The 22,892-nt window shown below is 50.4% G+C and overlaps 1 protein-coding gene across 6 annotated transcripts in view; it reads left to right on the top strand.

Moving 5' to 3' along the window:
- The first annotated feature begins 2,687 nt into the window (after positions 1-2,687).
- LRRC7 (leucine rich repeat containing 7) overlaps positions 2,688-22,892 on the top strand; it is a 164,789-nt gene continuing 144,584 nt past the window's right edge. For 5 of the 6 annotated variants that reach the window (XM_065673047.1, XM_065673046.1, XM_065673044.1 and 2 more), the window contains exon 1: positions 2,688-2,762. In XM_065673047.1, the coding sequence (XP_065529119.1) occupies positions 2,738-2,762 (25 nt within the window). In that variant the 5' untranslated portion in view covers positions 2,688-2,737. The remainder of the gene's footprint in view (positions 2,763-22,892) is intronic. The other variant, XM_065673049.1, reaches the window with a different exon arrangement.

Genomic DNA, 22,892 nt, shown 5'->3' with positions numbered 1-22,892 from the left:
GTCTGCCTTCCCTCTCATGGGATGGCTGGGACTGGTGGGACACTGATGGTGGCAGCGGTGGCAGCAGCTGCAGTGGCAGTGGTGGTGACAATGGCAGTGCAGTGATGCACTGACACTTGATGCAGGCAGGGATGCTCCCACCCATCCCATCCCATCCCATCCCATCCCATCCCATCCCATCCCATCCCATCCATCCCTCCCAATTTCGCTTCCCCCCCTCAAGACTCATGTTATTTCCAAAGTTATTGACCTTTTAAACCAGACACTGCACTGGTAGGTCCCCTACACACCCACCCTGGACCCCCCATTACCATCTCACAGCACCCAACTGGACTTTAAGCTAGCATCTGCTGTGGCCTACTTAAAAGATGACCTGAAACTCAGCATCCATCTCTACCACCACAGCCCATGACTCATCTGCTCTTCTCAATCTTAGAATTAAGTTCTCCAGAAATGGAGATTGTCATTGTCTGGGAGTATATAAAGTAGCACTTGAGAGACTTAGCAAAACCAGCAGGGAAAATAAGATGCTGGGACTTCTGCAGGGGAAGTTTTCAGAGCCGTGTGGCACCACCATGTATTAAATATAAGGAACTGTGTCCTCAAGAGCCATGCCTTCTCTATGTATTATGAACTCCCTAAAAATAAGAAGAACAAATAACTTTATTTCGGGGTGATCGGTCTTAAGGCAGTGCCCTGGTTTACCACACTGTCCTCCAGCCAGTGACTCCAACAGCCACTGCTGAGCCCAGACCTGCAGGGCCCCCTCAAGGAACACATCCAGCTTTCCTATAAAGCTGCCTGGAGGAATTCCATGAATTAGGAGTTGGTGGGAGTCAAACCACTGTGAAATTCATGTAAGACTGAGGGAATTGGTGGTTCAAGATCAGCAATGATTCAGAATCCCTGGATGGTCTTTGGCAATACCTTTGTATGATGTTGGACACAGGGGTTTGGAGCAAGCTGCTCCAGTGGAAGGGGTCCTTGCCTGTGGCAGGGGTTGGAACTGGGTGAAATTTAAGGTCCTCTCCAACTGGAATCATTCCATGATTCTATGGTTCTATGTTCAACCACCTCGATGTTACCCACAGAGAGAGAAGTATTAACACATTCGTACCAGCAACCGATTGCAACATTGGGCTTCTCTCCCCATGTCCGTCTTGGGGAGGGTGTCTATAGGGAGACAGGCTGGCGACACAGGTGGGAATCTCAGTAACATTACGCAGGAAATAAAGACCAGCTCAGAGCTGAAGCTCTCTCCCATCCTCTTCTCAGCCCCTGGCTTTGGGGTTTGTGCCCCCCGGGGGAAGGTTTCCACCTCCCCTGCACTTCTGCAGCTCCCTATGGCATTTCCCCCACTCCACACTCATATTTACTGAGCGGAAAGGTCTGTCTGTATGTTGTAGGTAAGGACTAGACTCTTCCATGGCTTGTCCAGCTGGAAGTCTTTTCACCCTGCAAAATCCTGGAAGTGTTCATCAGGAACATACAGGAAGGGAGAATAACTCCCTGTTATAATGAAAACCCACATCCTGTGACTGGATGTCCTGGGAGACAGATCTCCATCAGCTGCCCACCAGGAGCTGTCCCTGCTGTACCCAGTGCCCCTTGACAAATGGCAGTTTGCCTTTCCCAGCGTGTTCAGCACCGATGTGTACCTGGCACTGGTTTTATGTGCAACTGGTTGGAACAGCAAAGGCTTCTTCTCTTTGATGCGTTTCTACAGAAAGAATATTTTATTCTATGGTCATTCATGGGCATGGACAGTGAGACTGAGCGCACCCTTAGCAGGTTTGCCAACACCACCAAGCTGAGTGGTGCAGTTGACACACTAGAGGGAAGGGATGGGATCCAGAGCGACCTGGACAGGCTGCAGAGGTGGGACTGTTTGAACGCCATGGAGTTCAATCCCCAGCACAAACACAGGCTGGGGGAGACTGGATGGAGCAGCCTGAGGAGGACTTGGGGGTCTTGGGTGAGGAGGAGCTCCTCATGACCCGGCTTCAGTGAGCGCTTGAGCCCAGAACCCCCCTGTGTGCGCGGCTGCACCCCCAGAGCGTGAGCAGCAGCTCAGGGAGGGGATCCTGCCCCTCTGCTGCGCTCTGGGGAGACCCCAGAACCATAGAATCCCAGTTTTGGCTGCGAGGGACCTTAAAGCTCACCCAGCCCCAACCCCTGCCCCGGGCAGGGACCCCTTCCACTGGAGCCGCTTGCTCCAAGCCCCTGTGTCCAGCCTGGCCTTGAGCACTGCCGGGGATGGGGCTGTTCTCCCGTTGTAGATCAGGCCCCGCTGCGGACGGCGGGCGCGCAGCCACCTCCCGCCGCCTCCCCGCGGGCAGCCCCCGAGCCCCATCGGAAGCGAAGAGGCCGGATCCCGCCCCGCGGTGGCTTCTGGCATCTCCCGCGGGGCGCGGGGCTGCCTCGGCCGCGGCGGGGATGCTCCAACCCCGGGGCGGGACCGGGCGGCTCCGCTCCGCCCCGCCCCGCCTCGCACCGCGGGGAGGGCGCGGCCGCGGCACGCCCCCTCCGCCCCTGCGCCGCCGCGGAGCGCAGCGTGGGCGCGGAGCGCAGCGCAACGGAGCGGAGCAGAACGGAGCGGAGCGGGACCCGCCCCGCCGCCGCCGCCGCCTTTGTGTCCGGGCGCCGCCCGGTGCTCGGGGGCGGGCTCAGCGCGGCGGGGCCGGCGGGAGCCGCGGGCAGCCCTCGGCGGCGGCCCCGGACCGCGGCTTGGCCGCGCATGGACGCGCGCTCCCGCCTGCACCGTGAGTACCGCCGGGCCGGGCCGGGCGGATGGGGGGTGCTGGGGGTGCTGGGGATGCTCCGCCGCCGCCCCCGGTGCGGGGTGCTGCGGGTCCGCGGGGAGGGAGCGCCCCGGCTCCGCGGAGCCTCCGCCGAGGACAAAGGAGCGGCCGGCGCCGGGGGTCCCCGCGGGTGCAGCCCCCGCGCACGGGCAGCGCTCGGCGCCGCCGCCTCCGCTGTATTGCGCGATCGCTCCCTTCAAGCTGCCCGGAGCGAGGCGCCGCGCTCAGCGCCGCGCCTGAGGATGCTGCGCCCTTCCCGGTGCCTGCAGCTCCCTCCCGGAGCACGGCGGCTCGGGGGGGGCGAGGGGCGAGGGGCAGCAGAGCCGCGCTGTGCTCCGGGGGCCGGGGGCTCGCGGTCCGGGTGCCAGCTCGTACCGCTCCCGGGGGGCTCGGAGGGACCTCCCCGAGCCCGGGCAGCGGCTGGGCTGCGAGAGACGGGTCCGGGGCAGCGGTTCCCTCGTTGGGATCTCCCGGAGCCGTCCCCAGCCGCCGAGGGCAGAGGGGACAGCGGGTCCCAGGGGAGCCGAGGCACGGCTGGGTTTGAGCCTTATTTCTGTGAGGCTGCGCTGGGGAAGGGTCGTGTCCATGGAAGCACTGCTGGAAGTTCCTTGGGTTTTGGTGAAATTAAACCAGTCCACATGCTGGATGTTGCTGCCCATCACTTCTCTTAAAGCCCTTCATTTTGGCTTTGCACACCTGTGGTTTCCAGCTAAACCCAGCCACGTGTGGTCCCCGGTATTGACCTCAGGTGCTGTGGGTAGTGATAACCCTCAGGAGTGGATGAGAGGCAGCTGAGGCATCTTCCTCATGGCTCCGTGACGAGAGAAGTGACTTCATCTGGTGGGTTCTGCCGTTAGAGGCCGTCCGCTTGCCATGGCAACCTCCGCCCGGGTGCTGCAGCCACCGCTGGGAAGTAGCGAACGAGTTGTCAGATAGGAGCAGCTGATTCCAGAGCCTGCATCCTTAGAGATAAATTGTGCATCCTGGAAAACGTGACCTCCTTTTCCAGATTATCACTGTTGCCTCGGGTTGTAGGTGTGGGGATGGAAGGGAATCGGGGAGGTCGTGGGGTTTTCTGTTCGTGAAAGGTTCCTTCATTTCTCAAGCAGTGGTAATACTGTAATTCACTCGAAAACCATGTTAATTTAATGATCTTGCAGTCAAACGCCTTGGTGTGAGCTTGATGTCCGTGTGAGCCTCAACATTTGCTGCTGTTTGATGTGTAAAACTTTGAGAAAAGAGTATTTTTAATTTAATTTTTTTCTGTGATTCAAATAATAGGAAATGCTTAAACCCCTGGGCTTACATCAGAGTGGTTTTGCAGTGGCTGGAGGGGCAGCAGCCACAGCCAGCTGCCCACTGCTCCTGGTGGGAGCACACAGGGAGCCGCAGTTCGGAAGCAGGGCATGTATAAAGGCTTCTTAATAACGCCTTAAAAATGAGTGGAAGTCGTAGCTGCTTACAAAATGGGATCTGCAAAGGGAGGTTGTCTGTTAGCTCTGGAATATCCCAAGGCAGCAGATGCGCACACTGCTAAAGCCACAAAACTTCAGAAGCCATGAGGAATTAACAGCCCCCTGGGGTATCTCCATCTGTACCAAGCTTTGGTTGTGTGCGGTTGGAGCGGAGACGCTGGTGATGTGAGCAGAGCATTGAATTTCACCACAGACCCGGAAAACTGGGATTAAGCCCCACTGGAGTGGGGCCAGCAGATGCCCCTGAGGGAGCGCCCCCAGAGCCCCATACCCATTGAGCCCCCCCAAGCTCTGCTCCATCCTCTGCCTGATGTTGCACTGTGCCGGAGCTGCTGCCTGCATTCAGAGCCTGGGATGGGAGCAGGGAGCGATGTGAGCAGAGGTTCCTCAGTGCTTCAGGAATGGTGAATTTAGGCTTTAGGTGTCTGGGTAATGACAGCCCCTTCTCTGCTCTGCCAGTGGGTGAGCTGAGAGCGGCAGCTCCATCCCTGGGAGCCCTGGCCCTGGTCCTGGGTGGCCCTGCCTTGGCTGGGCTTGCTGTGGGGAGCTGGGAGTCAGACCTTGGGTGAATGGGAGCAGGAGGAAATGCTTCCCTTTGAGCAGGGCCCTGCTCACAGGCACTCATCTGCAGGCCCATAGATCACTGTCTGGGAGCCTGCAATGACCCTGTGATGTGCCGAGTAGAAACTGCCCCAGAAAGGGTCAGTGCTGCTTCATCCTGTAAATGAATGCTCCCGGTAGCTCTGAGCTGAGCAGAGACCAAGCACCTCCATGTTGTATGAAACCCTATTTAAAGCTTTGCAAGAGCCACCACCATGTGTCCTTGGTTTTCAGCTCAGCTCTCTCTAATTTTAGCGTGGTTTCTGCAGGCTTTAATTTGCCGGCACGGCAGATTGCATCAAACCCTGGGACAAGGCCTTCAGAGCCGTAGCTGTTGGTCAGGTCGGTTTCTTTTCCTGGGAATGCAGAGACATCCTTTGTGTTTCACTGTGCGCCTTCCCCGGGCAGGAGTAGTGTGACCTGCCCAGAAGTTGTGGAGGAGCCAAAGGATGGGAGATGCGATGGTTGGGAGGGAGAACACATTGAAAGGCTCTGGGTTAGGCTGGGCAGAACCTTGTGGGAGAGGTCTGGCAGCTGGAAGGAGAAGCGGCTGTGGGTGGGTGGTTGGTAGCAAAGTGCAAAATCAGGGAAGTAAAGGAGCATAAAATCCAGACAGGGTAAAATCCAGACAGCTCAAGAGATGCTTTGCTGAGGTGCAATGTTAATGGATCAAGCTAGAGTGAATAAAAGAGGAGAGGAAGCCATGAGCTCAGGAGGAGAGCATTCTTCATCCCTTGGTTCGCTTGTATCCAGAGAACGAATACATGGCTGCAGGAGGAGCTTATGGGAGGAAAATGCCTTATTTGATTGTTCTCCTTGAATATTTTGCTGGGGAAAAGGGATGTAAATGAGAGCAATGAAAACCTGAGGAGAACAAGTTCAACCCTTTACAAGTGTAGGAGAGAGCGGGCAGGGAAGATGGGAACGTGTCTCGCTTGGGTGAAGGACAGCGACACTGTTCATTGAAATCCAATAAAGGAGATGTGTGGAATGCCGGAGGGTCTGCGTGAGCTCTGCGAATTCCTGGGGATGGGAAGCAGACACGGCTTTATGTCACTTAGCTTGTCAGTCGTTACTGGTATTCAGTGATGTGCTTAGGATGTAAAGACATCCCTGTGGAACCTTTGATGCTGGGTTTATCACCGGAGTGTAATGCTTGGAAGATGTGACACAGACTGTAAATAGAGCAATATTCCAGGTAGAAAACATGTATGGGAAGAGCGTTTGGATACACAGGAATGTGAGGATCATGCTATGTGGCATGGGGAGCAGAGCGTGCCCGTCTGCTTGCTGCCGGCAGGACTTGCTGGCTGTGCGCACTGACCTCAAGTCACGGAGCTGATGCTCCATTCCCTGGAGAGCGCTGCTCCAGAGCAGGGAATTGAGTGGAATTTAAAGCTCTGGGGTGGTTTTTCAGTGGCTGATGTTAAAATACTGCTTGGTTGGTGGCTCTCTTTTGGTACTTTCTAAATTTCCAGTTGACTTAGGGAAGATTATGGAAGAAAGATGATGGTGTGCCAGGGGGAAGATGGCATTCCAGAAGCTGCTTGGAGAGGAGCCCATGGTCCTAGTGGATGTATTCCTCACTCATGCTGTGTCAGGACTTGCGCCAGAGGCCATCATCAGAGCTGTCCTTCCTTTCTGCAGCGTGCATGGATTCATCCGTAACAGATGTTGGGTCTTGGTCGTGGTTGGAGGTGAACAGGCCCTGGTGGGACCTGAGCTGCGAGGCTGAGGATGTGCCGTGAGGAGGCGAGAGGAGCTGTTGTCAGGGGCCTGGGGGCCTTTGGGGGCCAAGGAGTGGAGATGTGGCTGCAGGTCCAGTGGCCAGCAGCAGTGGCAGGACCTGGAGCTCAGGCTCCGGCTCTTCCCAGGCCAAACCGCACCAATCCCTCCCCCTGCCTGCTTCTCCTGTGCCACCTTATTCCCAAATATACATACACCCTCTCCATTCAAACACCCTATGTTCTGCTTCCAGCACTGTGTTCCCATCTTCTCTTCGCTGTTCTCAGACCATGGAAGAGTCTTTCAGGCAGAAGCCCTTCACCCTGGTAGATGCTTTGTGAGATGTCTGCTCCTTCTTACTCTTGACACAAGGGCTTGGACAAGCTGGAGGACCACTGACGGGAGGGAAATGTGGGGATGGTTCTGGAGCGATGCCTGGAGGCTCGGGAGCTGGTGGTGAAGTGGATGAGGCCGGGGAGTGGAACACGACACAGCATGAAGGGGCCTTTTGGTAGCTGCTGGGCAGCTTTGCTCCGTGAGACTGAAACCTGCTGAAGGTGGTGGTTGGTGTCAGAATCTTGTTGTACCTCGTGTCTGGTTTTGCCTCGGGTGTTAGGTACACCGATCCAGCCGCATGGTGCGTGCGCTGGGTGTTTCCTCCTCTGGGAATGCTGCAGCTTTGCTGTGGTTCCAGTAACAATCCCTGCATCTGAAAGCCTGAGCACTAAATTGGTGCCTTTCAGCAGCTCTCTCATTACGTGAGACATTTTCTGTACTTAACAAATGGTTCTTATTCCTGCCAGCGCCTCAGCCCGGTGTTTTAGGCCCGTGGGTGTCAGGGAACAGAACATATTTCTGTGTCTGTGAATGTGATCCCACACGTTGTCTTTAAGTGGGAAACTGTTCACAGCCCTTATATGGCGAGGGATCTTTTCCCCAAGCCATCATGCTTTCCCCGGCAGCAGTAATGCCGCGTTGTCTCCTGGTGCTCTGCAGGCTGGATACTGGTGATGAACCAGAAATAGGAAATGCTCCGTCTTCTTTTCCTGGCCAAAGTCACCTGCTCTGGCTTGTCATCCATTCAGGAATTGTTTCTGGAAATGCTTGATGGCTTCCAACAGCTAATCAGTGGGTAGGTGCCAAAATTGGAGATAAGAACCCGCGAGCAGCAAAGGTGCTGTTTCTGCTGAGGGCCGGGCCTCTCTTCTTCATCTTCACTGTGTTTGCGCACTCCTCCTCACATGCAGCCACTTGGACAGCAGAGTTGCAGCCTCCTGCCCATGCAGGCAGCCGAGCACTGTAGGAGAAGCGAAGGTGCCTGCATGTCACGGCACAGGGACACGCTGCAGAGTGATGTGCCATGATTCCAGAAGGTGTTCGGCATGTTGGGCAGTGAGCTTTGTGAGGTACATGAGTTACCTGAGCACCTCGTGATGTTCTGAATGAGCGCCGGTGAGAGGCTGGGTACAACTTCACGAGCATGTGAAACAAAGGGTGAAGAGTCTTTCAGGGTGATGGAGGAGCACCTCAGGTGGATTACCCTCCAATAGATTTTGTTGAGGAACGCTCATTTTTGCATTAGGTATTCCTGCCCAGTGGCAGAACGCCCCCAAATCCTCTTGGTTTGTGACAGGAAGGCTTTGTGATGCTCACGGTTATGCACAGAGGAGGAGAGGAAGAGGTGTGAGGCTTCGCTTATGCTGGTTGCTGAGAAAGCCAGAGGTTGAGGATGGAGGGATGGATGGATGGATGGATGGGTGGGTGGATGGATGGTGGATGTGCTCCTGCTGGAGCTGGCAGGAGCTGTGCCATGGTCCCCCAGCAGTGTGGCACAATGTCACCTGCCTTTGGAGGCTCCTTGCCGTATGGATGTTGCAGTGCAAAGCCCGTGTGGTCACCCAGCCGGGGGGTAAAGGGCACTCGGGTAGTGTGGATGGGAGAGAGGAAGAGCCTCCATGGGCATGGATGGTGCTCCCTGTGGGTGAGCAGTGTCATCTTGTGAGCTTTTATGACCCCCTTGTTTTGAGTAGCATCTGTGTTGGTCCCCTCCTGCATGGCAAGAAGGGAAGGAAGTGGCCTAGTGTGGAGGCATGGAGGAGCGAGGATCTGTGGGGAGAGGAGAGCATCAGGTGGGTGCTGGGAAGCAGCTGGGGTGCATCCTGAACAGGAGTCCAGGATCCTCTTGTACTTCCTGGGCTCATGGTCGCATCCTGCATTGCTTTGGTAGACTTTGCATACTTTCTTCCTTTGTTCATCTGTGCTTTGTCCTGTGGCAGATTAGGAAGTGCTGCTCCAAAGGCTCGTCATGCAGAATGTCCTGCACCCCTGTGTCCTTGGATAGCACCAGGTGCCTGCAGTGACTTGCCTCATAGGACTCGGGGGTCTACCAGATCCCATCTCCTGCTCCGAGGGAAGGATGTGTCTGATGTACCAGGGGCAAAGGCGGGTACAGGGATGTACCTGCCTTTGGAGCCCTGTGGTGTCACCTGCGTGGAAGCTGTCATCCCCTCCGTGTTTGAGCACAGCAGAGGTGCTGCTGTTGATTCACAGACACACTCACTGCCTCATGAATTCAGGAGATGTTGCGGTGCTGTGTCTGGGCAGGGAGATGAATCATTACAGTGCAGGTATTTAGTTATGGTGGTATCAGTAACATCCCAAGGTTTAATAATTCTCTTGGAAGCTCCACAACTGAGCAAAATTCATTTATTCACACAGGTGACAGGGTTGGTTTGTAAGGGGGGTGTGTGTGTGTGTGAGTATCAAACCAAACTGGATCAGAAATGCCATGAATGTCTTTATGACTTTGAGTATCTTCTTGGAGTGGCAGTCAAGTAGAACCATCCCTTGCTTTCTGAAGGCAAGAAGCAATGTGGGAGCATTGAGCTGAACTTTAATGGTTTTTTGAACAATGTTTTTTAGCAAATACTTAGCAGAATAGTTTACATGAGAGATGCTAGAACGTAGACGTGTTCTGTTTGTAGTCATGTACTAATTAATATGGTCTGTATAACAATGTGGTTTGTGGTTTATAAGTGTCACCTACAACAGAGCGTTTGGCTCAGAACCATCTCCAGGACAAAGACAGTCTCCATGGGTTGTCCCAGACTTACTCCCCACTGGGGAACAATGAGAACAAACCTCAGTTAATCATATTATAGAACAATCACAGAATCCCAGCCTGGTTTGGGTTGGAAGGGACCTTAAGCTCATCCAGCTCCAGCCCTGTGCCATGGGCAGGGACCCCTTCCACTGGAGCAGCTTGCTCCAAGCCCCGTCCAATGTGTTTATATGTACCTATTTGTAGGAGTTTTCCTAGGGCCATAAATAGGGCTTGCTTTCTTTGTTGCTTCATGGTTGCAGATGCTGCAGCATTTTTCTAAGGGTTTTTTCCCCTGGCAAATCCATGTTTCAGGACTTCTGCAGAAGTACCTGTGAAAGAGGCCACGCTAAAAATGACCAGTGCCGTGCCTGCCTCTGGTAGCACATCACCTTTCAAATCTGTGCACAGAAACTCCTTTACCATAAGCATTCAGCGCGTTTCCCAAGGCTCCCTGGTGTCCGTGCGTCGCTCTGCCGGGGAAGGGCGTTCCTTTTAATGGGATGTCATTAGCACTCCGCTGCTGAATGATTATTTCCATTTATAATGGCAACAATATGTTAACTTCCACAAGTTAAGAACTGAGATCCTGGAGCTGCCAGTCAGCGCGCGAGGGCTGCTGGCGCTCTGTAATCATCGCTGCTATTTCTGGGTGGCCAGATTTAGCATAAATAGGTGTGATGCAAAGTGTCATTCCATATTTAGTCCTTGTCCAAGACATCTTAGTTTAGGAATGGTGCTTTTTGCATAAAATGAATGAAGAAACTCAACCTGTATCCATGGGGAGGGTGGGGAAAACGAAACAAACCCCAGTTGTATCATTTGCTTCTCTCCCCAGTTTTTCTTTACTTTACCTGACTCGCAGCAGCTCCATGGCCTCCTCTGCCCTCGCTCCAGCAGCTCCACGTCCCTCTTGTGCTGCTGCCCCAGCGCTGGATCAGGGCTGCAGGGGGGGTCTCCCCAGAGCACAGCAGAGGGGCAGGATCCCCTCCCTGAGCTGCTGCTCACGCTGTGTGGGTGCAGCCCTGCACACGGGTGGCTTTCCAAGCACATGGAGCTAAATGGGACTGCGTTGGCTGTCTCCGGGTTTGTTTCTGGTCTGTAGCTGGCTTTAGAAGTGCTGAGCTCTACAGCCCTTATTCTCTTACTCAGGACTTAACATAGAATCATAGAATAGTTAGGGTTGGAAAGGACCTCAAGATATCCAGTTCCAACCCCCTCCCATGGGCAGGGACACCTCACACTAAACCATCCCACACAAGGCTTCATCCAACCTGGCCTTGAACACTGCCAGGGATGGAGCACTCACAACCTCCCTGGAAACCCATTCCAGTGCCTCAGCACCCTCACAGGAAAGAACTTCCTCCTTAGATCCAAGTCCTAAGGTTCATTTATTCCCTTGTACAACAGTGTTTTGGGCAGTTGGTGCTTTTTCCACCTTTCACTATTGCGTGTTGTGTCGCAGCAGAAGGGCTCTCTTGTGGTCACCTTCGTTCTGTGCTCCAATGCCCCCTCAGCCCCGTGGCCTTACCCCCAGGAACAAAACTGGGGTAGGAGTAAGGAGGTGGGAGATGGCTGTTGCCCAGGACTTGTAGCTCCTGCAACTGGGACATCATCCGTGAATTTGGATAAAGCAGAAGCAACCTCGTCAGCGCTGGCTGTCGGATTAGCCTGAGGTTAGATAGATCTGAATTGCTCCTCCTCGGCTGGATTCTGACCGGTCACCCTGAACTCGTGTGAGTAAGTTACGTGGTCACTTAGGGAGCAGCTGCGCAGTAGCATGAACGTTCTGTGCTGTCAGGAGTTGTTCTCTGCTGCCAGATTTATTTGGAGCCCTCATTTTTGCACTGGAGATGACAGGGAGCTGCTCCCAATCCATCTTGTCCATGCCACCAGGGTTTGATGGATATCTATCATGTTTCTTCCCCCCAACTCATCTCTTTTATACGCTGACCTACTTAGTGACTCTCCACAGAGGAGTCTGTACCTTCACCCATCCTTTTCATCCTATTCTGAGCATTTCTCACATCTGGTGTCCTTCCCTTCTATTTCAATGAGGGGACCATTTCTTTATCCTTTAGAATAGCTCTGGGAAACCTTCAAGCAAAAGAAATGGGGTCCTTTCTGAAATACCTCACGTTTTTCTAGTCCATTAGTCTGAATGTGCTGACTTCGGCAGCATGGGGTGAGCAGCACAAAAAAACATAACTGATATTAACAGAAATATAACATTAACCGAATATAATGAGTTTGTTCTTAATAAATGCTTACCTAAAATACAATACCTTGAAAGAGGAATGTTCATTGTTGACAAGAAAGGCAGACGAGCAATCATTATCTTGCTAATGAACTGGTAAGTCTGACTATTAAATCATGCACAGAAGCTACCTCTGAGCTCCTCTCCAACCTCTTTCTCCATCTAGTTGACAGTAAGAAAAAGCGCTTTAGCATTGAGTACAAAATACATTGTCAGCCCTTGTCTCTAACACCCGATATGTGTGTGTATATATATATGAATATAGATCTATATTAATGCATGCCTAAACATCTGAACTCACACTGCTCATAGAGGCTGCTCCACTCTCACAATAGGAGAAGCCCTGGAAATTTTCAGCAAGCAAAATGCAAACCATTAAGGAGTTTCATGACTTTCAGATCCTTCATCAGTGGGGGGCCAGGGTTTCTTTTTACCTCCTGTGGCTTCTCCATTCCCTCTGGAGGAAGTGTAATGGAATGAAGGCTGTGTAGCGGAATGAAGGCTGTGTAGTGGAATAATCTGTGCTGGAGCAGGTTACACTGGGACTGGGGTGAGCAGAGCGTGTTTCAGGTGATGTGTGTTTAGGAAGTGTCATCATACTCATATATTTGGCAGGCAGCAGCGGCTGCAGGCAGGGACTCATGCAGCAGCATGGAAGCAAACGGCACAGTGAAGAAGTCTTGGAGCTGAACTCTTTTCTCCTCCAAAGAGCATCAGTGTTCCTTGTATTGCAGAAGAGAAGGGTCTCCTTTGGCTGGGTCTCTTTGCATGTGGGTCTCCTTGGGCTGTGTTCAGTGTCCTCAGACTCGCGGTGAAGGGGAGGTTGCACCTCAGTGCTGTGTGTCCCAAAGGCCCCTTTGAGGCATGTTTTCATAGTGGCCTGGTTGCTGTTTCAGGGCATTTATAAGCAACTTGGTTTTCCCTGTAAGCCCTCAGAGCACAGAGGCTGCTGCAGAGACCTGCACTGCTCCGGCTCTCCCTGGAGCATGGCAGGTAGCGGCCTCATGCCTTAGGGGTGGCTTTGTGAAGACCCAAATGCAGAGCTGCTCCCTGTGGAAGAGCTGCAGGGGTGGATGCTGGCTCCTGGAAAGCTGCTTAAGGGCAGGTTTCTTCTTTTCAAATCTCACTGAGGCATCTCCACGAAAAAATCAATCTTTTCAGGCAAACAAGGATTTTTCCAGGCCTGTTCTGTGCTGCTTCATGAAAAACCTTCCACATCTTGTTCAGCCTGGAGAAGGCTTCCTTAGAGCAGCTCCAGTGCCTAAAGGGGCTACAAGAAACCTGGAGAGGGGCTTTGGACAAGGGCCTGTAGGGACAGGATAAATGGAATGGCTTGAACCTGCCAGAGAGGAGGTTTAGGTTGGATTGGTCTGTGATTCTATAATCTGCCAGACTTTAGGTCCTGAACTGAATTTTCCCAGTTTATTGCTTCCCTGATAAATATTTTCTTCTCAAGACTGTTAAAACTAGAGGGGGAAAGCCATGGTTCTCCACCAAGGATCATAACTTCTGGTGGTTCCATTTTTCTGCTTTTGTTGTGATTTCGTTTCATGGAATCACAGAATCCCAGCCTTGTTTGGGTTGAAGGGACCTTAAAGCTCCTCCAGCCCCAACCCCTGCCATGGGCAGGGACCCCTTCCACTGGAGCAGCTTGCTCCAAGCCCCTGTGTCCAACCTGGCCTTGAGCACTGCCAGGGATGGGGCAGCCACAGCTTCTCTGGGCACCCTGTGCCAGCGCCTCAGCACCCTCACAGGGAAGAGCTTCTGCCTAAGAGCCCATCTCGATTTCAACCAATTTTTCTCTCAGAAAACACAGAGGAAAAACTGAAACCTTTTTTTTTGTGGTGGTTGCTGTGGCTCTGAAGACGTTCTCTGTGTTATTTCCTGACCACTGAGGACTACATATTCATAGCTGAGAGCAGAGATCAGCCAGAGCCCTGCAGCAGACCCGAGGGCAGGTCTCGGATGCACAGGTTTGTAGAGCACGTTGCAGAGGTGAAGCAATGAGCTCTTGCAAAGCAATAGTAGAAGGCACCAGCTACAAACTCCTTTAGCATCCCTGGTGCAAGGCTGAGCTCCAGAAGGCTTTTTGGGATGAACTGCTTACAGAAAGGCATTGACCTGCCCTGGGCTGCAGGAGGCAAAGTAGATTCTGGTTTGCTGCTGTGGTGAGGCTGTTGCACTGTATTTTCCTGCTTGATCCAGAGAGGAGCAGAAAGTGTGCTTGGAAATTGCATGGTGGAAAAAGCTATTAATATTAAGGCACTTTCTCTTGTTTTCAGCTGTGAACTGTGATTTACTATGATTACTTGTTTCCTAATAAATTGTGTGTAGCTCATCTCGGCATCAAAACACATTAAGCTCTTTGCTCTGATGTCTGTTACGCAGGCTAATTTAATTCATCTTTGAAAGGAGTTTATGACCAGATGCATGAGATTTGACTCTGAGGTATCATGTGCTTGTCCTCTCTGTCTGGATATACCCAGAAGGTCAAATTCTGCTCCTTTTTATCCTCATAATTTAATTGAAGTCAAGAGAGCTGCATAGGTACTAACAAAAGTACACTCATTAGGTAGCGTGGTATGGGAAGGTTTGAATTTCAAGTGAGGATGGTAGCGTGTGAATGGATTGGAGAAAGCTCTCCACTGGTGTTTGTCTTACAAAAGCTTCCAATATTTCAGTTGTAGCAGCTACTGTTTAGCTAATGGGATTTAAATAGGGATTTTAATCTAAATAGAAATAAAATACAGAGTAGTGACACCATTTAAGTGCAGATGTAATGTGAATGCTATTATTAATTAGTGATAAAAGCTTATGAACATGATATTGTTGTGGAGAGGAGTGTTTTCTATTAAAATACTTTGAAAGCAAAGGTACTCCACAGCTAAACAAGGTTTAAGGTTGCTCTCCCACTTGTTGTCTCTCTATTTTTCTGCTCTATTTGCTTATTTTCCTAAGCTGTGATGGGACAAATTCTGCTCTCACTTCTTATCACTGGGACCTGGTGCTGAGTTTGTGTGTGCAAAGCAAAGGTTTGTCCCAGGCCCCCAGGGAGCAGCGAGCTGATGGGATGCACTGGCCTTTGGGGCTGCACCGGTTTAAAACCCCACCTGAGAACTTCAGGTTCAGAAGATTGCCATCGCTGTGGGTACCACCGAGGGGGTCAGGAGCCCTGTGGGGACCCAACAGACCCCACGCAAGTGCATCAATGTGAGATAATGGGTCAGCTCGCACACCGTGGTCAAAACTGACCCTGGTTTTGCCTGTGTTGCGCCTGCTCTGGCCCAGCAGCATTCGAGGAGTCGGTTTGGGTGGTTTAACACCCACCCGACAAAAATACCCTGTGTCAGTTATGTGTGTAATCGCGTTCTTCTTGGGGAAGAAAATAGAGCTGAAGGTGCTGTGCTGCTGCATCCTCACAGCTTCTCCTACACATGGTGTCGGCAGCCAAGCAAGGGCAGAATGAGACAGAGCTCGGTGGTTCCACAAGGAAATAATTTATAAACACCCAGCCTTAAAGCAAAGCATGCCAAGGAAGAAAACTGGGTCTTCTGCAGTGCAGTAATGGCTTTGTAATGGAGTTCCTGGAGCAAAAACTGCAGGTTTATGATATTTTTGCATGTTAAGTATTGTGATGTGATTGTCAACAAGATGAGCAAAAGCCAGATTTATTCCTAGTGGTTCGAAGAGTCCTGTGACAGTGTGTATTTAGTGATGTGCAATGGATAGAAAGCAACTTACACTACACAACAGTAATGGAAGTATATGAGAGATCAGTTAGGTTGCTGAAATGCCTTTGACAGTCAGTATTTAAGGGCATACTCTTCAATATATATTGGTTTTATGTTTTGTACTGAACATTGCTGGGTTCATTGCATCTAGGAACTGCTGTGTCTATCCTTAAGAATCATAGCATCAACCAGGTTGGAAAAGACCTTTAAGATCATCAAGTCCAATTTTTTACCTTCCCCTTTCACTGCTGTAAACCCAGTTATTTCTTTGGAGTTACCACATAATTGCAGCTCTGTAATTCATGATGAAAGGGGGTATAGGAACCCACCGTGAGTGCAGAGCAATGTGCAGGCAGCCCATGAGTTGCACAGAATGAGGCCCCAGCTCTGCTTTCTTTGATGGTAAATGTAACTTGGGGGTTGCTCGCTGAGCGCGGCACAGAAAGCAGAGCTGAATTCTCTGCTTTCACACGTGTTGAGCTGGTGAGGCTTCAGGTCTTAGGCCCAAAGCTCGTGGTGAAAGTCCCAGGATCAGGCAGAGGTTCAGCTCTGAGAAGGACCTGCAGGTCCAGATGATTAATGTCCATCCTCTGAGCAAACTTGGTGTCTCATGGATGGTTACAGCAGTGGATAACATCTTCCGTTTGGTTGTTGCTGTTTTTCCGGGCTTTGTTGTGTTCTTGCAAGCGTGTGATGGCTCAAGTTAAAAGAACTCCCAAATAGCTTAATTCGTTTTCTAAAACCATTGAGGAAAAGAGGAAATTCTGAGTCACTTCATGCTTTCAGCATCACGAACACAAACTGGATCCTGATCCAAAGGTTCCCTGAGATCACGAAAGCTTGCATCAACTTGCATGAGATGTGAATGCGGCTGCCAGAGCGTATGCGTTGAGCACAGCTTTATCAGAGGTTTTCTTCTGCACAGAGCTAATACGGGGTTTTAACAGGCTGATATTTGTACTGGAAATGGTGCATAGTGTAATGGAAGTATAAAAACACAGGTGAGGGATCCTTCTGGGATGCCTTTCACTGTTTCAGAAACTGTTCTTCACAGTGCCATGTCCTGATACTTCATTTTATGCTCCAGCATTTTGTTTGGCAGCACCAATTAGAACAGCTCAATGTGATTGAATCAAGTGTCTGTGATGGGGAAAGCCAGTCTGGTTTGAAAGCTGTGCGTGGTGGAAGGGAAGGTCGTGGGTTTTTAACCAGAGATTGGCAAAAGTACTTTGATGCGCAGCGAAAATGACAGGAAAAGGGGGAAAACCCTGGAATACCTTTGATTCGGAGAGGTGAGCAAACCAGGGCAAGTGACTGATGAGGCAGAGCAGCTCTGCTGCTGGGCTGGAGCTCCCCAGCCAGCATCCAGCCTTCATGTGGAGGAGTCTGCACTCATGGTGCCTGCAGAGGATTTCCACACCATTGGAGTTACATCAAGTACTCGCCCACTGCCTTTGCATTAGGTTGGCACAGATGAGCTTGTTTGTTGGTGTTTACTGGTACAGAACAGCTCGAAAAGCTTCGTCATTGGACTTCTCCGGTGAGATCTTTAAATAGCAACAGGCATCATCATCTTATGCACCAGAGCGAGTGATGACCAGAACTAATCAAAGCAGAGTCACAGGCCAGTTAAATGTGGATAGCGAAGTCTCTTCAAGCACTGTCCCATAGATGTTGCTGCTCGAGTGCTCCCATTGGCCTTCCCACAGCTTCTGAGCACAGCTCCAAAGACAAGTTTATTGATTCTTGGCTGATATTTAGCACACAGGCTCGCAAGTTTTGGTTGGCATAACTAGGTTTTCATAGAGGACAACTACTGGCTGAGATCTTTAGGTACACTAAAATAACGGTGTTTTCAAGTATCGTCTTACAGGGCTTTGTGGCAAAGGTAAGCATTTTTGTCAGAAGTGGCATTAATATGGTTGATCCATAGTGTGGCTGATCCACAATACATCCATTAATGTGTGGTGGGCTGCAGGACACCTCTCTGCCCCCGATTTTTGTTTATATCCTATGAAAGCCAGCTTGGCTTTCCCATTCTCCTTGCAGAATACAGTTGGCAAGGGCATGTTGTGGATGTTGGGAGAAGAGCCAAGCAGTGGCACGGCTCATCCATGCGGCCGATACGCTGGGATCTGCCTCAGGGTGAGGCAGGGCTGTGCTTGGTGTGGCTGAGGCAGGTCTGCGCTGATGATAACTGCCTGGCCCTGCTGTGTCAGGTAGCACTGCAAAGGAGTGCCCTGTAATGGCTTGTTTTCTTAACTTGTGACCTGAAGCACTTAGCTTGTGGTATCTTCCATGGTGTGGCTGAAGAGGAATTTGTTTGCTTTCAGTAGTTTCAGTTTGGGGTTTTTTTTATCTTCTATTGACAGCGCGAAAAGCATTTTCTCTCTTGCTAGAAGATTAGCAGCAAAAGCCTCTGGAATGCATTGGTAAGGACTTCAGCTTTAATAAACTACTTCCAGTGGTCTTGCTTTAGCTATGCTCAACCTTAAACTGAGTCTGAAATTCCAAAGTCATAGAATCCCAGCCTGGTTTGTGTTGGAAGGGACCTTAAAGCTCACCCAGCTCCAACCCCTGCCACGGGCAGGGCCCCTTCCACTGGAGCAGCTTGCTCCAAGCCCCTGTGTCCAACCTGGCCTTGAGCACTGCCAGGGATGGGGCAGCCACAGCTTCTCTGGGCACCCTGTGCCAGCGCCTCAGCACCCTCACAGGGAGCATGTTGGAGGACTCCAGAAGAACCTGACCGGCATTAGTGATGGTGTCTCTGCTGAGGATAATGCTTGAATCTGTGTTTGTCTGAATGGAAAAAGGCAAAATGAAAATTCCTCTTTAAGCTTTTCAAGGATTATCATCCGTAAGGCAAAGTGTCTGAAGACCATCTATAAATAAATAACATCTACACATGTGCAATAAGGTGTTTATGGATAAAAATGTATAATTACCCGAAATTTGGGCTACTGCAGGTTACTGATCCTGCTGTGTACAATGTGCAGCCACAAAGACTTGATAACCTCTGTGAGAGGGGATGTAAACTGCAGTGAAAAGAAAAACCTTCAACTGGCCTTGAACACTTGGACACCAGTGTATGTCCTCTGCTACCATCATTCCCACCATTTTCCTTCTAGGATGCTGCATCTATCAAAGAGAAGCAACTGGAAGAAGCAGCACAAAAACCCAGTAGTGTAAAAACCTGGAATATTTGTACTGGATCCATAGCAGTGGCAGCTTGCAGACTGAGTGCTTGTCTTCAACAGGCCATGGGATGCCTGGGCTTTACGGCCTGCCTGCTGTTCTCAGTGTGGAAAGTCATCTGCTACCACTAAAACCATTTATCAAGGCCTGGCAAATGGAAAAGATGAGTGATCACATCATAATGCTTGCTTTCACGGCCTAGAGATGCCACTGTGATTTAATCATTTTCCTGAGTTAGTTATTATCGCACCCGTAGGTCACCACTGCTCCAGGAACCCGCCTGGGGCTGATCCAGGCACCGTCCCAGGTGAAATGAAGCTGCAAATTAGAGCAGCGTGAGCCTTGGTTGGGCCTGAGCTGTTACTGTGCCTCGAGAGGGGCATGGCTCCAAGAGTGAACAATCTGGCTCATAATTAGTATTAAAAGGGAAATCAAAAGGAGGAGACAGGTCACTTTATGCACACAGGCTCATGGCCACCAAGCCCTAAACATTTGCTGTCACACGGAGGACCAACATTTGTCACTCTTAAGAGTGATGGCTGCAGGACATGGTGTGTTAAAGGCGCACAGGCGAGTAGACGCCGATTCCTAGGCATGGTTTTGTAGGCAGAGACCACTCAAAACAAGGACAGATATCACAGCTTAGTCCCGTTTCTTGTGGATAGTGCCTAGCACAAGTATTTCTGTGTGGATGCTTCTAATTTTCAGCTTCTAAGGATGCCATACACTAAAATGAGGAGATTATTACTATATTACGAGAGTACCTACTGTCTAAAGTTAAGATATCTTAACTTTTGCATGCCTTTCTAGGCATTAGTTCATAATAGCAGATTTAGCAAGCACCTCTTCTGCTCTTTAGGTAGGTAAGGCAATGTCGTCATTTCAGGGTATTATGGAACTATTCCTACTAATTCCATAAGTCATACACCCTATGAATCAGAGTAAACAGCACTAACAGTAACCGATGTTGTTTTGTTTGGCTGGAAATGTTAACTGCTTTCAGCGGGGTGTTTTTTTTATTTAAGTTAAGACCTTTTCCCCATTCAAAAGGCACAAACCCCCCACTTGTTCCATAGGCTTCTCGCTTCCCCGTGAAGGTGGTGAGGCACTGGCACAGGTTTCTATGAGTCTGTGTTTACCCTCTGCTGGGTGGTTCCTTTTACCATGAGAATAAGAATTCATCTTTCTTCAGAAACACTGAGGTCTTAAACAACGTTCACTTAGATATTAACGGTGTTTAAGGAAGCGAGGGGCCTCACCTTGGTATTTCACTGTAGGTTACAGTGGCATTAAAACAGAAGGCAACAGGAGAGCCTGACTCCACCTGCGTGGCTCGAGGAGGTTCATGCATTCCGTATGGAGCTCTCTGGGGTTGGTTGGTGCTTGTGATGCAGGACCACGCTCCGGGCAGGCAGCGCCTGCTCCCGCTGCGCATCGGAGGGAAGGCAGATAAGGCAAAGCTGGCATGTGCTGTCAGCTCTCGTGGAATGCAGCCATGGAGTGACAGTTGTCATCTTGCCCACGCTGCTGCTCAGTCATATCCATTTCCCTGACCTTTTATCTCTACCTTCCTCAACGGGGAAGCGCCGTGAGCCACGAGGAGCCGGCAGCTGTGGGAAACCCTTGAAGTGTTGCCAATAAGTTTGAGGAGAGGAGAGTTAAATCTTTTCCGTGTTTCTAATGCTGGGCTCGTCTCTTGATTAGCGATTCAGACCCGCGTTCTGCTCCTCTGCATCCCGATACGTGCTCATTTATGTAACTCCTCTTGGGCTGGCGCCGCTGTCTGTCTGTCAGAGCTGGTGCTGGAGCAGCATGAAGACATGCTCTTCCAAAGCATGTCTTCAGCTCTTGCATAAGGCAGAGCTTATTTCCAAACTGGGGGTGCAGTGGCTAAATATTGAGAAGCCTGAGCCTGTGTGCTTCAGCGGTTGGGTTTGGGGGCTGTTGTTTTAGAGTGCATTGGCATCAGCAGGCACTTGCCTACAAATCAGTCTGGATTCTTTCCACCAGCTGGAGCCTTTCCAGTCTGGTCAGGCTGACCTTTGTTTATTGTACGTTGGACATGTGTTTCTTTGTGCTTGACAACTGAATGACAGTTTTAGTCATCCTTGTAAGTGGATGAGACTGTAAGGGTAAGATTAAACCTAAGGCCAGTCATTTTACGTGTTCTGAGACCTTTCCCCCTAAAATGATGGTTGTGCCTTCTACTGCAGCTCAGCAATCCTGAGAGTGGGAGGAGGAAGGATCCAGAATGAACAGGGTAATATTTAAGCACAGTTGAAATGCCAGCTTGTGGACTAACACAGTTCACCACTGCAGTAACAATGCCTGCAGCTGATGGACTTCTCACAAACCTAAACATTTGCTAACGTAAGCATTTAAAGAACTTCAGATGGAATCCTCGGCCACTGTGAGCATCCCTGACAGGCTTTGTTCATTTTGATAATTCAGTCTTGTTTCCAGTCTCACTGGTTTTAAAAATGCACTTCCCAGTTTGGATAGAAGGAAACTTGTAGGAGAAGTGAAATCACCATCAAAAACGTGTTACGAAGTCTGATGAGTTAGATGTTTTTAATTTGTTTCATTTGTTAATCAGGGGAGTGTGGATTAATTAAACTTCCTATTCACATATGTAGGATTTATTTTAGCTGATGAATCTCTAAGAAAAAGGTTGGCAATGTGTCAGCATCTCCTCTGGCTCTGTGAAAGGAAAATACATGGACTTAAATAGAATTAGAGAGGGAAGGCGTCAATAGCTGTGTCCTTCATCCTGCTGGACAAAAAGCGCAGTGAAAGGGAAACTCTTCTTCAGGGGAAGGCTGTGATAATTGGCCTGTGGTGATACTGCAGCTTCTTAGAATTTCCTTATTCACTTTCCTCTCAAGCCAAGTGGATGCATCTTATCCTCTGTATAGTCACGATTGACGAAAACCCTATAGCCCTGCTGAGCACATCTGAGCATTTGTCACTGCTTTTAGTTGACTTCTCCAGCATCAGTGTGACTCGGTGGACTTGGACAGCTTTCCTCTAGTCCCTGCCCTTTGAACGCTGCTTTTTCTGCTAACATTTCACATTTGAGGTTTAATCTCTTGCAGCTTTATTAGGGAGAAATTAGCTTCTGCAGGAGCTGAGCTGTGGGCAACGGGTGTTTGGATCTTATCCCCATTCAGAAGAAGGATGCTGTCGTGGCTGGCGCTTTGGAGCGTGGGTCTCATGAATACACCCTGGGCAGCCTGGTTCATGGGAGCAGCTTCTTCCTGTGGAAGATGGATCAGCTGCACGGAGCGCAGGCAGAACAGGATGGTGGTTTTACTCTTCATTTCATATTCCCGATGTTCTAATACTCCAAACAGATACTGCTTCCTGCTCTCCCAGAGCCATACTGCAGAGCGGAGGCCAGACAGGAGCTGGGACTCTCCTCCCTTTGAGTTTCTCTGCTGTGTTTGACCACATTAGCTCATTCCCCCATGTTGCTTGGCTGTACTGAGCAGTTGGATACTGGTACTTTTTTGCCCCCTGTTTGGCCATGTTGTTGGTTGCTTGTTCCCTCCTGTTCAGCCAAGGGCTGCTGCCTGCTCCTTTGGTTGCTTTCAGCTCAGCTGGTTTTGATTCACTTGCACAGAAATGATTTCATGTCTTCTTAAGTCTGTGGATGAGAGGTGAAGTAACAAAGGGCCCCAAACTGGGACCTGGATTAGAACCACGCTCCTCCTGCAGTGGGTCCCCAGGCTTCTTTTCTAAACTTTTCTTTTATGAGTTTCCAGTCAATTTAGTGTAATGCACCCATTATAACGTCCTGAGTTCTCAAAGGCTGTGCGGTAGTAAATCCAGTGCCTGCTGAATTATGTTGCTTTACCACTGCTCCTATTATCCCCCATACCAGTAATCCCATCAGAAGAATTTTGCTAGGCTGGTTTGACACTGCATTTTTTTGGTACACACGTGTGCTGGCATTAGTTTTATTAAGCTGCTGTAATTCTTCATAAATAGTGTTGTGCATTGCTTATT

The sequence above is a fragment of the Lathamus discolor genome, chromosome 3 (assembly GCF_037157495.1).
Source record: "Lathamus discolor isolate bLatDis1 chromosome 3, bLatDis1.hap1, whole genome shotgun sequence".
NCBI classification, from domain to species: Eukaryota; Metazoa; Chordata; class Aves; order Psittaciformes; family Psittacidae; genus Lathamus; species Lathamus discolor.
The sequence above is the reverse complement of the archived record's forward strand: the minus strand, read 5'-3'. Positions and strand labels throughout refer to the sequence as shown.